Genomic DNA, 17,063 nt, shown 5'->3' with positions numbered 1-17,063 from the left:
CCCTCCACCTCCTAATATCTAGTTTCACAGGACACATTTTGGAAAATCACTGCTCCTAACTGTCTAGCACACTGGAGAGATCACAGTTCAGACACGTGCTTTACTCAGAGAAAAGGGTCAGGACCAAATGCTCCTTCCACCACGTTCCCAATGACCCCTAGTGCTCAGCCCAGTCTGGAGCCCTGATTACCTCTGCACGTGGACAGCCTCGCTTTGTTTTCGTAGAAGCCGCACTCGACCCACTCGCACATCGAGCTCGTTGACCACAATCTCCGGTTTGTAAAGTTGACAGAAGAATTCCGCCTACGGGAGGGGAAAGATTACCTGAGTAAAACTCTGCATACTCTTCACTTAAATCATGAGGCTTACTGTGTCCCCTCTACCAAGAAGCACGTTCGGCTTCCTAGATAGGCAAGTTAGCATTTAATTTTATTTTAAAATATTTTCCAAGTTTCTGTTTTTAAAAACACTGATTATAAATGTTCCCTAACAGTACAATTTATTCATTCAAATAAGCCTCTATCTACCTACATAAAGTGAACACAGTCAAGAAAAAGCTGTACTCCTAAATGATACTTCTAAAAAAATCAAAGTAATTTTTCTTCAGCTATGTTTTCTTCACAACAAACTGTGGAAAATTCTTACAGAGATGGGAATACCAGACTACCTGACCTGCCTCCTGAGAAATCTGTATGCAGGTCAAGAAGCAACAGTTAGAACTAGACATGGAACAACAGACTGGTTCCAAATCGGGAAAGGAGTACATCAAGGCTGCATATCGTCACCTTGCTTATTTAACTTACATGCAGAGTACATCATGCAAAATGCTGGGTTGGATGAAGCACAAGCTGGAATCAAGATTGCTGCGAGAAATATCAATAACCTCAGATATGCAGATGATATCACCCTTATGGCAGAAAGCGAAGAAGAATTCAAGAGCCTCTTGAAGAAAGTGAAAGAGGAGAGTGAAAAAGTTGGCTTAAAACTCAACATTCAGAAAACTAAGGTCATGGCACCTGGTCCAATCACTTCACGGCAAATAGATGGGCAACAATGGAAACAGTGACAGACTTTACTTTTTCAGGCTCTAAAATCACTGTAGATGGTGACAGCAGCCATGAAATTAAAAGACGCTTGCTCCTTGGAAGAAAAGCTATTATCAACCTAGACAGCATATTAATAAGCGGAGACATTCCTTTGCCAACAAAGGTCTGTCTAGTCAAAGCTGTGGTTTTTCCAGTAGTCATGTATGGATGTGAGAGTTGGACTATAAAGAAAGCTGAGCACCAAAGAATTCATGCTTTTGAACTGTGGTGTTGGAGAAGACTCTTGAGAGTCACCTGGACAGCAAGGGGATCCAACCAGTCGATCCTAAAGGAAGTCAGTCCTGAATATTCATTGGAAGGACTGAGGCTGAAGCTGAAACTCCAAACTTTGGCCACCTGACACGAAGAGCTGACTCACTGGAAAAGACCCTGATGCTGAGAAAGACTGAAGGTGGGAGGAGAAAGGGACGACAGAGGATGAGATGATTGGATGGCATCACTGACTTGATGGACATGAGTTTGAGCAAGCTCCAGGAGTTGGTAATGGACAAGGAAGCCTGGCGTGCTGTAGTCCGTGGGGTCACAAAGAGTCGGACACAAGTAAGTGACCAAACTGAACTGAAGCTTTGGAAATGGGAAGGCTTATTAGAATATTTGCTAAGACATAGTTCCAATCCTGAATCCATAACCTACAGAATAACATGTCCGTTAAACACTGCAAAGTAAGGCACGTGTGTGAGAAAGAATGCAAGGCAGCTCACTTTAAGAATATGGACCATAGGGAGAACTACTTATCCAAGAGACAGTGAGTTTTATGTCCATGAGAGGCAGCAATGAACTAACAACTTTGCAAAAGTTTTTCTAGGCAAGGGCCAGAGACCAGCAAGTAAGCTAAATAATCCAACTTCCTTTCAAGAGGGAAGTAGAAATAGCACTACATACCTTTTTCTTGGAAATGTTCAATTTGCTTCCAATGACTTCTGCCATTTTCAGTTTGCTCGTCTGCTTAGAAAGCATTGCTGTGAAACAGTCCAGAGCCTATTAAAATAACCAAGGCAAATAGCAACTGACTTTTTAAATAACACATTAATGACAGAGCACTGCTGTCCAGGCCACAAAAGGAAGGAACATAAAATACAACAGGAACATTTCTGCAAGAAAGACTAAAAGGAGAGTATAAATAAGGTACCAACCCTAGACTTAAAGACCTTACCACAACAGAGACAGGACACCAAAAATGTTAAGGCTTTATTATCAATATATTGGTTAATTAGGAAAATACACACACGCAGCCCATTTGCAAATGTAAAATGCAGGCAAAAATAGCAGTTAGCATTAATCCCTGGGTAGGTATACGATTCTGTAGGGGAAAATGATTCTCAGATAGTGGAGAGAACACCAAAAGATTACTTTTGAGCTGTAAAGGGAGATTCTTGGTGTGCAATAAAGGAATGCTGTCATTACCCTAACCCAGTACTTAGCCACTACTGAGAAGCCAAGATACATGTCTTCTGCTGTAATAAGAATTTATCTGGTGTTTGTCCCTAATTCCTACACAGCCTTTCAAAAATTCTAAATCACCAGGACTAAGGAGTGTCTTTTGTTATTCACTAGAGTCCTCATGGGCCCTACTGGGTTTATTATGCTAAGCAAGGTAACTGTAGATGAGCCCTTACTTAGTTTATCAGAGGAAATGGCCAGGCCAGAAAGACCAAGCATGAACAGGAGAACTGAAACTTCCATCCCCAACACTTGGAGAGGGTGGAGGGGCTGGTAGACAACATGATGTATGATGAAGGTGGCACACCCTGCCTCCAAAGGTGTGCCTGTGTTCAGATTCCTGAAATCTTTCCCTGTGTGTCTCTTTCATTTGACTGTTTCTGAGTAATATTTTTAATAGTAAAACTATAATCTGTACAGTAAGTACAGAGCCTCCAAAGAGTTCTATGAGACAATCACTGTACCTGACAAGTTTGTGGGAATCCCTGAATTTACAACTGATTGGTCCGAAGTGTGGGTGGGCCTTCAAGACTTGCGGCTGGAGTCTAAGGTGGGATGGTCTTGTGGAGGACTGAGTCCTTGAACCTGTGTGGGCTTCACTAACTCCAGGTAGTCAGTATCAGAACTGGACTGAATTGTAGGACACCAGCTGGTGTCAAAACAGAGAAGACGCAACCAGATAAAGCCAAAAGGTGAAACATTCTGTAAAACAACTGGTCTGATTTCTTCAACAAGGTAGTGTGGGGTTTTTTTGAGGGGCTGGGGGGCGTGGCTCTAATACAGTAAAAGAGTTCTTAATTCCATATGCATAGACAAAGATGTACAAGGAGATACACCAAGGTATTAATAGTACAGGGGAATCTCTGAATGGGAGAATATTTTTTACCATTTTGTTTTCCCATATTTTCTCATTTTTACAATACATATATATTGCTTCTATATTAATAAAATGTTGTTGTTTAGTCGCTAAGTAGTTCCATTTCTTTTTTGACCCCATGGACTACAGCCCAGCAGGCTCCTCTGTCCATGGGATTTCCCAGGCAAGAATACTGGAATGGACTGCCACTTCCTTCTCCAGGGAATCTTCCCGCCCCAGGGATCGAATCCGTGTCTCCTGCAGTGGCAGGCAGATTCTTGACCACTGAGCCACGAGGGGAGCCCATATTAATAAAATACTTGTACACAAATGTTCACAGCAGCATTATTCACAACAGGTGAAAAGAACCCAAATATCCATTAACGTATGAGTGGATAAACAAAATGTGGTATATCAATACAATGAAATGTTATTCAGCCATAAAGAGAATGAAGTACTGACTCATGATACAACATGGATTAACCAAGAGAATATGTTGAGTGAAAGAAAATAAAAGGGTCACCTAATGTATGATTTCATTTATATGAAATGTCCAGAATAAACAAATCTATAGACAGGAGGTAGATTAGTGATTGTCAGAGGCTGCAGAGAGAAGAAAAACAGGCACAATGGTTGATGGTTACAAGGTTTCTTTTTGAGGTGATGAAAATGTTCTAGAATTATTTAGTGGTGATGGTTGCATAATTCTGTAAATATGCTAAAATACACTGAATTGTACATCTTAAAAGAGTGAATTTTATGGGCTGTCAACCACATAAACACACACACACACACACACACACACACACACACACACATTAACATTCTAAAATAGAAACTAAAGAAGATCCTCCCCATGCCAGTTTTATTTTAAAAGTACAAAACAAGATTATCTGTAGGAAGATGAGCAATGTTGGAGGACGGGAAGGAAATTTCACTGGACAGAAGATTAAAGGACTGGCATACAGCACTTCAGGGTCTGGCTTGATTAAGTGTGTGCTCTGAATCAGGGTTCTTTCTACTTAAAGTATCTTCACCAAACAGAGATACTGCTCACCAAAACAGGTCACTATCCTTCCTCAATCCTAGCTGACAGACACGGTAACACTTTACAGTCAAAACAGGTCAACGTTTTAAGAGCCCAAAGATCTTCAGGCGGTACCACTTTTACTCTTAACCAAGTGGAAATAAATCTCTCTCTGTTCTTATTGAATATGGCAGAGCTGTAATTCAACAGCGTTTCCCTCTAGCACAACACACTTTCCCCCCAGCCCAGCATACAAGAACAGACTTTATAACCCACATACATTTCTCTGGACTAAAGTTAAAAAGGCCTGCTGGGGCAAGTGGTGGGATCAGACAAATACACATCTGTCAAACAGACTAAGAAATTATACATAGAAATTAATACTAAACATCTTAGAAACTCTTTTTGTTTTATAATAGTATTACTACCTGGGAGATTTTTTCCTTTCATTGAAGCTTTAATTTCAGCATCTGTTTTACTCTGTTTCAAACTAGACTTATTTGAAATTAGGGGTAACCCATTTCAAGAGTCACAAAACATTTATCATGCTCACTTAGCTCTAAGACAACTTTAGTTCAGTTTTAACTAGCTAAGGATATACATAGTACCTAGACCATAGAAAAGCTTTCTGATAATAGTCAAGAGACAGAAAATAACAGTGGAAATCAGCAGCCTTGTAGAACACAGAGAAAACAAGCAGGAAGACTATATCTTACCTCTTGAAAAATATTTAACGATGCTGATGAAGACAGACTGTCAAAGCTGTGGGCAATCCTATTACACCAATTCAGTAGATCCCTTTAAAAAAAAAAAAAGGTAAGAAATAAAAAACCACAGGTCAAAGATAGCAAAGGTATCAGAGTTTACTTGGGTCTGGGAACATCTGACCACAAAGACTCTCTTTTTCTGGCAACTGAATATAAACAGTGTCAAGTCAGGAAAAAGTATGAGTGGACCTAGTCCTTACCTCTACCAGGAAGCAACCTATAACTCATTTCTCCCCCATCCATACCAGACAAGGTAGCAAAAGACAGGAGCAATTAACTCTCAGAGCAAACTTAAGGGGAGCTGCCCATTCCCAATTCTCACTTCTCAAAGAGCAAGTCAACCACTGCAAATGTAGCTCAAAAGAACAGAATTTACTATATACAGCAAAACCCAAGAATCTTATTTATGACCCCATTTGTCACAAAAGAACATCCAGTGAAAAAACTATGTCAGTAGTTTTCCAACTTTTTTCACTATTTCCAACTTTTAAAGTTATTTCTTAAACTTCCAATTATAATTCCTAGGGATGCAATGTACAGCATGATAAGTATAATTAGCACTGCTGTATGTTATATATGAAAAGTTGTTACATTATCACAAGAAAAAAATTTTTTACTATTTAACTTAGTATCTGTGAGATGATGGAGGTTCACTCAACTTGTAGTAAACATTTCATATGCCTGTAATCATTATCCTATATGCCATAAACTTATACAGAGCTGTCAGTTATACCTCAATAAAACTGTAAGAAGGAAAAAGTTATTTTTTAAAGCTAACACAATATTATCTTCATAAGCCTTTCCATTCAGTAACTATAGATCTCAAAGAGATTAGAGACTGAGAACATCTAATTTCAAAATCAGACTTCTTGTAACCATTCAGTTTGAGCTGCTAAGAACTTCTGAGAGAAGCAATTTTTTAAAATACCAACCCAAAAGCGTTTAGCCCAGTACCTGAGAGACAATTCTCTTCCCTCAAGGCTTAGTCTCTTGTTTTCTTGTCTTGCTTCTGGAACCTCCTCTGGTGTCTGTTCCCCTCCAACAGAACTTTCCCTCAAACAGTGACGCTTCTCTCCAATAAGCTGGACGTAAATATCAAGCAGGTGATCGGTTGCTGCTGATAAGCTGGGATATCTATTTTGAAGAACCTGACAGAGGAGAAAAAAAACAAACAAAAAAAAAAATTTAGCAACAGACAAAGTGATTTTTAAAAGTATACCAAAAATTAATTTCTCTAGGAGATCTGTCATCTCGAGCAAGTGTAAGAACGTCCACCTTCACCCATTACCTCCAATCCCCCACAGACTATGACCTCTTCCTGCCCAGAACTGTTATCGGACAATCTCACGGCCCATCACACAGCTCTGGGTACAGCAGCTCAGTGGGAAAGACGTCTCAAACAACATGGGCATCCAAAGGCCATGCACTTCAAGTACTATGTACTCCAACCGTTTTAAAGACAATTCTAGCACCGTCACTAAGTCATTTCTCGGCCAAAAGCAGAAATGAGAACAGTTCAGTAGGAAAGGAAACAAAAGTTTTTTTAAAAGCAGAACAGCAAAGGGAGCTCGTCCGAAGTCCTGATAAAAAGTAGTTTTTATCAGACAGTAGAATTTAGAGAGCAAAAGATCTGGTCCAATTCACTTCAATAACTATTAACAATCTTGTACAGTGTTAATACTTGGTGGCCACAATATTATAATATTTATGATATGGATTTGTTAAGTCTACTTGAGAAGAAAAATATCACATATGTATTAGAAATATTATTAGCTAATATATTTAAATTGGCTTAGGTATACCATGATTTCAATTTATATTAGTATATGAAATATCAACATATTTTATATATATTAAAGAGGTAAAGTCCACATATTTACAAAGATAGAGAACTAAAATCTTTTAATAGTGTCACCTTACATATTAGATCTCATAGATTTTAATTTCTTCATACCTTTTTTTAAATTGGACGATTTTACAAATTTTAATATTTCAAATGTATTAAAAATTAAGTAAAGATAGAAGTGAATAATAAAATCAACAAATTCATTTTATTTGCTACACATGTGGATCTTTCAAAGAGTGAATAAACATGTTCTGTGTATGGAACTGACCATGTATTTATGGACTGTGGCTCCCATAAACAAAATACATACTTCCATCACCCATAAAACAAACAGAAAGTTCCCTTGTGCCCCTTTTGTAATCACACCCTTCCCCACAACCCCTGTCCCTGGAATCTTGAACCTGATTCCAATCAGTACAGTTTTGCTTTCAAATTTCTCATATACATGGAATCATACAGGATGTAGAGCATAGTTTGGTTTCTCTTACTCAGCATCATGTTTTTGAAATTCACCCAAACATTACTGTATGTATCAGTAGTTCATTCTATTTTATTGCTGAGGAGTAATTCCATCATATGAACATGTGTACTTATGATCATGGTGGGGGAAAAAAGCTATTTTTACTTGAAAAAAACTTAGGTTTAACACTTTAGTAGGGCTTGGTTATTTGGGAAAAAAGTTCTGAATAGTGATTTATATGTACCAACCAATTAGTCATTTTCTACTTCAGACAAAAAATACCTTTTGTTATTACCATAAATGTCAAAATGTAAACAGAATATCACATGATAAACTAATCTGACATGATATGCTTATCAATATTTAAATGTTTGAAAACATTTAAAGAACTACAACAGCAAAAAAAAAAAAAAAAAAAAAGAGGGGTATTATGTCAGAGCAATACAACACACATGAGTTGTGAGGCACGGAATGGATGCTGGGGACACCAAAATGAGTAAGCTACTGGAGGAGCTTACAGTTGAGAGCAGCAAGAGAGGGAGATAAAGACATACAGACACACAAGTACACAACTGAGAACTACAATGAGATAAGAAACTCACAAGGCTGTAGAGACAGAAAAATCACACCATCAAGGCCAGGGTTCTTAGAAATTATATGAAGGTTGATCCAGTAATTGGTGCCCTCTGAAAACCCCTCTGTTAATAAACACTTAATGCTATTAATAGATAAAATATTTGAAAGGGTTGTCTGGTGCCACTTATTTATGTAAAAATTTACACCAAGAAAGAGGAAAAGTGACCTTGCCATGCCTGAATGTTCACTGGCAATACTTTATTTGCTACTGTCCAAAGTGAAGTGCTGGGAGACAGAAAGCTGCCCAAGTGAGAAGGTAGATGCAGAGGAGGAGAGAGGTTGGCAGCGTAAAGTGAGGCACACCGCTTAGGGATCACAGAGAACCAGTGATCCTACAAAGTGAACCAACGTATAAAGCCTTTAAATTAAGTCATCTCAGTTTCCATTAAGATCCAGATGAAACTGCACATGAAACTGTTAACTGTGAAAGATACTAGTTACAATCAACTTAGTAAAAATAAAAAGATCCTTTGAGGACAACTGGGGAAATTCTAATGTGGTCTGAGAATTAATGCTACTGAGGAATAACTATTCACTTTATTGACTATAATAACGATATTGTGGTTACATATGGAAATGTACTTAGAGATGCATGAAAGTATTTAAAGGTGAAATGCTGCGAGGTTTGCTTTCAAATATATTAGCAAATAAAAAGTACTAGATGAAGTTAATATAGTAGAATGTTAGCATGTTAACTGTTAAATTTAGAGTGGTGAGTATTTTCGTTTACTCATTGGGCTATTTCCCCTCTCTACATGTAAGTCTGAAACTTTTAAAATAGGAATTCTCTGGCGGCTCAGTGGTAAAGAATCTGCCCGCCAATGTAGGAGACATGGGTTTGATCCCTGGGTTGGGAAGATCCCTTGGAAAAGAAAATGGCAACCCACTCCACAATTCTTGCCTGGGAAATCCCATGGACCTAGAAGAGACTAGTGGCTACAGTCCATGGGGCTGCAAAAAGCTGAACACGACATAGTGACTAAACAACAACAGAGCTGATTCACTTCTTTGTATACTAGAAACTAACACAACACCGAAACTTTCAATATAAATGAAAAGTAAAAAAGAAAAGCACTGATACCTTCAAATAATCACATACCTCATTCAGTTCTGCCTTATCCATATTATCCAGGTGAATTTTGGTCCAGTATTTGTCTAGTAGAGTAGCATGACTATTTAACGGTCGATACCAATTTCCTCCACAGCTCAAGAGTCTGTATTGACAAAATGAAAAGCAGAGTCACAAAAAATTCCTAAGTTTTAATCTTGAATTATGCCCCTGGTTATCCCTTGCTATACACTATGTCACATCTGAATAAAACTCACAATTCCTTCTGGTGCCAAGACACTATTATATTAGGCTTACAGGGAGGATGACAATGAAACTCTGCCACTGACTCAGCTTCGACTATTTTCCTGGGGAGAGTAATAGGGCTTTAACCAAGTTATTTTCAAATTACTGCAAACAGTCCTATTAGGCATTTTGATCTCAAAAACATGTTTCTTTTCATTAAGATGTAACTTCAGGAAAAAAGAAAACAAACCAAGACCCATAGCACTAAAAATAAGTTCACTGTTTATTTACCAAAAGCTACAGTACCTAAAACTATTTAAAATACCCAGAGAAAAGAAGGAATAGTCATTGAACACATATTCTGGGCAAGCCACAGGCTTACACTTAAGCCATTAATTTAATCCTCATAACAACTGCCCTGAGGGAACAGTGATGTTCTTTTCCTCTAACCACAAGGAAGAACCATAAGGAAGAGAAAGAAAAATGTTCTTGCTCACTCAACTATGACTGCAAATGGCAAAACCAAGAAACGAACTGAAGTTGGTGTGACATCCTTGTATGATGTCTCAGGACTTTCCAGGAAAGAACTTCACTATCACTGTGAATAAAAACAGGTTCTATTAAAACTAACAGGGTCTAACAAGGTGCTCCTCGAAGAGGGTTAGATCAGCTCTGCATTCCATCTGGGAGTGAATGTTCACAGACGTACAGTAAACACTAACATAATCACCAAACACAATGTAGCATTAGTTTCCCTCTTGGGCATTCTAAGATCTTGGAGAAACTGTACAGGTAGTCAGGTAGTAGGAAATAAGCCACTGCCTTCACATTATTTTAAAATGTAGACAGGGACATATACATAAGTTTCTTTAGGTTTTAGTCCTTTGTTGATGCTTATCTTCAATTTATTTATTTAAACTGCTTGACGTCTACATGGCTTCATTAGCATCAGCGCCACCATCATCGTTGGGCATTCACCATGTGACATCATTTCACCTAAACTTTACAACTTACACCAAGTTGTAAAGCAGGTATTATTGGTCCCATCAGAATCAGCCAAGCAAGGTACATATAGATACAAAGAGTCAGTGTCAGGATTCAAACCCAGGGCTATCTGACAACTGTCATTTCTGATTATGTTTGAAAATATGAAAACAAGTTTTTTAAGACTGGTTACTTATTTCTAAGTGAAAAAACAAAACTTTTATTTTCTAAACTAATTATCTCCATGAAAAACAGTCAGGAATGAGAAGGTTGGATCTGTTCCAACTAACCTTACTTAAAGGCCCAGAGAACTCTATTCCTGGACTTGTGAACTCAGCACTCTAGCATGTGGACTCATGAGCAAGAGGCTCCACTGTGGAAACAACAGGGTTAATAGGACATACCTCCTGGTTGCAAAGAACTGAAATCCAGGAGCCACCTTCACACAGTCACCTTGGCCAGGAATCAAGAGCTCTCCATTCTCCAAGAGAGGGATCAGCACAGAAACCTAAATCACAAAATTCCAGTGACAAAGCTATAAAGACAGAAGTAGCAAAAAAAAAAAAAACAAACCCAAAACCAGCCTTCTAACCAAATGACAAACACATACTTAAAGGAAACCCTACTTCTCACAGCATAAACTGGGGTCAAAACAGGTGGGAATACTGGAGTCGACTACACTCCAGCAGAGCAACTTGCTCGTTCAGATTCGCTGAGTGCCCACTACGGGCCAGAATCAAGCCAGACACAAGAACTCCAGACACGGCTGAGCCATTACAGCCCAGCGCCTAATGGGAGGCAGCTGCAAACTACCACACAGCATAACTGGTGTGACCCCAAGTGATAAACAAAACACCATGTGAAGACAGGCTGTCGATGAGTGTGGAGTAGATTAGAAGCAAGGCAGTGAAGCCACCCTAGAGGTGCTGCCATTCACTGAGTCTTCAAGTGGAATAGGAATTAGTCCAGTTTGGTGGGAAAGGAACAGCACAATCACTCCAGGCAAAAATATTAAAATGAATAAAAACATACATGCCTAAGAGTGTGGCATGAGAAGACTCTGTGATGGTTAGGGCAGAATGTGCATGGGAAGTAGTGAAAAAATACTAGGCTTAAGAGACAGAGGATAAAAGCCCTTCTATGCTGAGCTAAGAAGTTTGAACTTTTTCATGAGTGGTTGAGAGGATTTTATTCAGGAGAAAAAAACTTTGTTTTACATTTTAGAAAACGAACTGTACAACAATATGGAAGATAAACTGAAAGAAAGCCAGCCTGGATGGAAAGAAGTGAAAAAACATACCAGTCAGGTAACAAAGGCAAGATGGCAAGATAGATAGAGACCAAAACAAGAAGCCCTGTGCTAAGGCAGCAGGCCAGGAGGGAACAGAGTAAGAGATAAGGAAAAAGTACTAAGCAGCGTCAGACTAAGTGAGTGGGAGATGAGAGTAAGGAGACAGCAAAGTTCTGGCTTGGCGATTACGTGGCAGGAAAGGTTGTTCTGGGAAAACAGCAGACAAGGCACATTTTGAACATCCTAAACCCGTACTCACTAAGGAATCTAAGGAGAGATTTTTCTAAGAAAAGTATGGACTAGACATATGGATGTAGGGGATGGGAGTTTAAGGATGAAGTTTTGAAAAACAAAGTAAGAACAACAAAGAGCCAAGAAAGAGGGTTCTAAAATATCAACATAACTTTATTAAGCATCATTAGTTCATACATGGCTAGGAGTAGAAAGGGAAAGTAAAAGAGGGGCAACTCCAAGGTAACAATTAAACTTGAAACAAAAGACAACAATCCTGAATGAGATCTATAAAAGCTACCTTGAAATAGTAATGGATTCACTATTAGCTGAGTTCTGGAAATAACAAAATAATAATCAACAGGAAGGCATATTTTTGAGTAAACATAACTTTACTATAATGGTAAGTTTAAATATAATCAACTGAACAAACATACCCTCTGGAATCAAATGTAGTAACAAAAGGGGAATGGAACACAAAATGGAACTAAAAGAATTTTCTGATGTACTAGACATGACCCAAGTAATGATAAGTAAGAACAAGACAGAAAGCAACAGTCTGGTCTTGAATCTGGACTTGGTCATCAAAGAATGTGCTTAGCTATGGGACAGGGTCAGACGTCTACATTTCACCATGACCTGAATGGAAAATCCCTTATGTTCGTCTAACTTCTTTGGCTGAAATTCTATGATTCATAATCCTAATGACTTCTCAGGTATCCTGAGGTCTAAAAAAATTTGTCCAGAAGAGAGAGCACTAGAAAGGGCTAAGACTCAACAAATACTTTTAAGTTGGCCTTGTAATTTGTAATTCAGTTCCATTTTAAAGTCTCCTTGGTAGGAGTCATCCCTGGCTCTGGGCTTATCAAGAAAACTAAGTTCCAGCCCTATAAAACTAAGCATTAAAATCTTAGAACACAGTGGTAACACTAGGCCAATAACCCCATTGCATCTTTACCTCAGACTCTAAAATATGCATGTGTCGTAAGACACACATATTTAGCCCCTCTTTCCCCTTCATATCTCCCTAAACCCAAAGACCTTCCCCCCCTCTCCCTCTCCCTCCTCCATCTCTGTCTCCTCTTTCTCTAATCCAAGAGGGTAAAGTCCACACAGAGGTAGCTTTAGGGTTCACGTTAAAGAAAACTAAAACCAATCTTGGGAAAATCTGCCCACAGAAAGATTTTTTTCATTTTGTAATACATTTTAGGGTGGGAGTTGGGTGGCTGGGGGGGGGAAACGGCACAGTTCACAGAATACAGAAGAAACACGGACTGCCTCCATAGCTAAATTTCATACACATAGAAAAGTGATCTTTTTAAAAAGTCAGAAATACACATCCAGTTTATTTTCCTTAATGGAACAAAGACAAGCAGGTGCTTATGACATCATTTCTACCTTCCTGTGTCCTCAGCTCACTGATCTACAGATGCCATGGCTGGGGAGTGGGCTTCAAAGTTCTCAATGTATCTGTAACACGCATAAGATGTTTCCCACTGAGCCTATTCTTAGAAAGGCTGTGATACTGATCACATTTTAAACTAAAGGAGGGAAAAAAAATACTGCAAAAATGATCACACATTTGACTATTAGAGGAAACAGTACAAGCAGAATTTTACTGATTTTCTATCAAGCAAGAGATCAGCCTAGTAATCCAAGAGCTCAAATAGATTAGGTGGACAATCAACATACCATCTCTAATGAAATACCTGTGTTGTTTAAATAACGCCCCAGAATCACTATTAACACAATTTGAAGACAAGAAATTAGCGTGTTAATGTGGAGATGACATACCACATCCAAGGGGGCATAGTCAATATCCTCCAGAAGGATCCAGTGTCCCTTGGTGGCTGCCTGCGTCAAGGTCCCAGGCTGCCACACAAACTCCCCTGGGATATCTGTGCAGCGATACATCCCCAAAAGCATCTGCAGAAAGAAGATGAAGTACTTACTGAAACCACACACCTGAGGTGCCAGTGCCACATCCTGAGATTAGTTCCACTGAACTTCTACAGGGTTATAATGGGCACCTGAGGTTTTATAGCATGATCCCCTCTGTTATGAGGAATACCAGTTAATTACAGTTTCTTAGCAAAAACATTATTTTAAAGCAAATATTCAAAGTATGTTCATCCACCAAAATCTGCCATTTCTTAGTTACCTTACTGTCAGTCTGATCTCCAAGTTGGACTTTGAGAAGTTGAGGGGGCTTCCTTCTACCTGTCATTGCAGCTAAATGTTCAACTAAGGAAGTTTTGCCACATCCAATTGGTCCTTCTAACAACACAGCATTCTGAGAAGCCACTGCCATAGCCAGGGTCTGAAGATTTTTGCACACTGAGTCGACCAGCACGTAAGACCCAAAGGTCAGCTCCTGTTCATGAGAAGAACTCCTACTACTCGCCTAAGGAGATAAGTGAGAAATAAAAGGCACATTAAGAAGAGTCTTTCCACCAAAGGGCACAGGTTAATTTCTACAACAACTGATTTTTACATAAACCTCTGCCAATAAATTGGTAGTACAGGATCTACAATGAGAAGTATGTAGCCAAAGTAAGGATCCGGCTTTTTCCCTTTCCTGTCTCCCATCCTAGGGAGAGGGGTGTGAACTTACTAACCAATATAAGAAAACCTCTCCTAAAGTTTAAGAAACCAAAAAAGTTGATACATAGTGAATGGGAGCAAGTCTCATTTGTCATGACTGGATTTTTTTCTTCCTCTTACCATATTCTAGGATTTCATGTCTAAGATAAAGAATGCACAAATACACTTATGAGACAATCATGGAAGTAAAGACACTAATAGGATATGCTATAAAACCACTCAATTTTTTTCCAGGTACAATAAAGAATACCAGGGATTTAATTTTTTTTTTTAATTTTACTGAAGTACAGTTGATTCAGTTCAGTTCAGTCTTTCAGTCGTGTCCAACTCTTTGCGACCCCATGAATCGCAGCACGCCAGGCCTCCCTGTCCATCACCATCTCCCAGAGTTTGCCCAAACTCATGTCCATCGAGTCGGTGACGCCATCCAGCCATCTCATCCTCTGTCGTCCCCCTCTCCTCCTGCCCCCAATCCTTCCCAGCATCAGGGTCTTTTTCAATAAGTCAACTCTTCGCATGAGGTGGCCAAAGTATTGGAGTTTCAGCTTCAACATCAGTCCTTCCAATGAACACCCAGGACTGATCTCCTTTAGGATGGACTGGTTCGATCTCCTTGCAGTCCAAGGGACTCTCAAGAGTCTTCTCCAACACCACAGTTCAAAAGCATCAATTCTTCTGTGCTCAGCTTTCTTTATAGTCCAACTCTCACATCCATACATGACTACTGGAAAAACCATAGCCTTGACTAGACGGACCTTTGTTGGCAAAGTAATGTCTCTGCTTTTAAATATGCTATCTAGGTTGGTCATAACATGTTGTATTAATTTCTGCTATACAGCAAAGTGATTCAACTACACATATATACATTCTTATATAGTCTTTTCCATTATGGTTAATCACAGAATATTGAATAGAGTTCCCAGTGCTACATATCCACTATATAGTTTGCATAACAGAAATCTACACACACACTAAACTACAGGCATACCTCAAAGATTTTGCAGGTTGAATTCCAAATCACAGCAATAAAACAAATATCATTAATAAACCAAGTCACACAAAACTTTCGGTTTCCCAGTGCATATAAAAGTTATGTTTACACTATACTCTGGTCCATTAAGTGTGCAATAGTTTTATGTCTAGAAAACAATGTACATACCTTCATTTAAAAAACATTTTATTGCTCAGAATGCTAACCATCATCTGAGACTTCCCTGAAATGAAATCTTTGCAACAGTAGCAAAGATCATCAGTCACAGATCACCATAACAAATATAACAGCAATTAAACAGTTTTAAATATTGCAAGAATTACCAAAATGTGATAGGGAAACATTAAGTGAGCAAACGCTGTTGGGAAAATGGTACCAACAGACTTGCTCAAGGCTGAGATGCCACAATCCTTCAGTTTGTAAAAAACTAAACAAGCAAAACACCATGCAACATCCATGAGCACAATAAAGCAAGGCATGCCTATTTAATTAAGGATATTTTTATATTACAATAATAATTATATATTATTATATATAATACATCACAATAAATTATAATAATTTAATTAATATTTAATTAAGAAATAATGTGGTAACTGAGAGTTGCTTCAAAATAATACAGTGTGAAGAGTGTTCAGAAATATAAATGCAACGTAACTGACCATGAATTTATAATTACTGAAGCTGAATGACTACATGTGAATTCATTATACTACTATTTCTACTTTGGAATATGTTTAACATTTTCCATAACAAAAAGTAAAATCATAATCATAGTCATAATGTACCCAATATGTTTAATGGGTAATATTAGTTTTATAAGATGAAAAGTTCTGGAGCTTGTTTGTGCAACAATGTAAATATACTCAACACTACTGAGGAGTACACTTAAAAATGTTAAAAGATGGAGAACGTTACATTCATTTTACCACAACTTTTATAAAATTTAATAATAATCTACCTCCTGGCACAGAAAAAAGGATCTCTTGGAAGAGCGCAATGATTATGAACTTTTAAGGAATGGTAACTTCTCAAACAGAGCTTGTCCCCTAAAGATATGTAAGGACAAAATGAGATTTGGGGCTGGAAGCTGCTGAACTTTTCGCAGAGCTGTTACTCTCAGCAACTAGCAGGCTGGACTGTAGCTCCAGGCCGCACTTCTGCCCCAGTGCTCTGCCACTGCAATCCACTATCAAGCCCATCCCAACCTGAATCCTTCCCTGTGTTAAAGTGCTAATGCTCCAAACCTAACCTATGTTGTTGTTGTTTGTTGTTTACTAAGTTACATTCTGACTCTTTGCGGCTCCATGGACTGCAGCACACCAGGCTTCCTTGTCCTTCACTATCTCCTGGAGTTTGCTCAAACTCCTGTTCATTGAGTCAGTGATGTCATCCAATCATCTCATCCTCTGTCTACATTAGGATCTGTCTACATTAGGAAAGTGGTTAAAGAGGGGTGGGCAAGTCTTTCTGACCACAGGGAAATACCAGGGGCTTTGGAAATACTGCTGTCTCAGTGCTGGCAACAGA

General features: G+C 38.7%; 1 protein-coding gene across 6 annotated transcripts in view; it reads right to left on the bottom strand.

Moving 5' to 3' along the window:
* The window catches only part of MDN1 (midasin AAA ATPase 1), a 142,564-nt gene that overhangs the window by 106,673 nt on the left and 18,828 nt on the right, over window positions 1–17,063 (bottom strand). For 3 of the 6 annotated variants that reach the window (XM_081528506.1, XM_081528507.1, XM_081528509.1), the window contains exons 6-13: window positions 14,100–14,342; window positions 13,733–13,864; window positions 10,821–10,924; window positions 9,238–9,352; window positions 6,151–6,344; window positions 5,146–5,227; window positions 1,989–2,084; window positions 191–303 (exon numbers count right to left, since the gene is read on the bottom strand). In XM_081528506.1, coding sequence (XP_081384632.1) covers window positions 191–303; window positions 1,989–2,084; window positions 5,146–5,227; window positions 6,151–6,344; window positions 9,238–9,352; window positions 10,821–10,924; window positions 13,733–13,864; window positions 14,100–14,342 — 1,079 coding nt within the window. Of the gene's footprint in view, window positions 1–190; window positions 304–1,988; window positions 2,085–5,145; window positions 5,228–6,150; window positions 6,345–9,237; window positions 9,353–10,820; window positions 10,925–13,732; window positions 13,865–14,099; window positions 14,343–17,063 lie in introns of those variants that run through there. The other 3 variants (XM_081528511.1, XM_081528510.1, XM_081528512.1) reach the window with 3 other exon arrangements.

This window comes from Giraffa tippelskirchi, chromosome 9, assembly GCF_054371585.1.
Source record: "Giraffa tippelskirchi isolate mGirTip1 chromosome 9, T2T-mGirTip1v1.2.pri, whole genome shotgun sequence".
Classification (NCBI taxonomy): domain Eukaryota; kingdom Metazoa; phylum Chordata; class Mammalia; order Artiodactyla; family Giraffidae; genus Giraffa; species Giraffa tippelskirchi.
The sequence above is the reverse complement of the archived record's forward strand: the minus strand, read 5'-3'. Positions and strand labels throughout refer to the sequence as shown.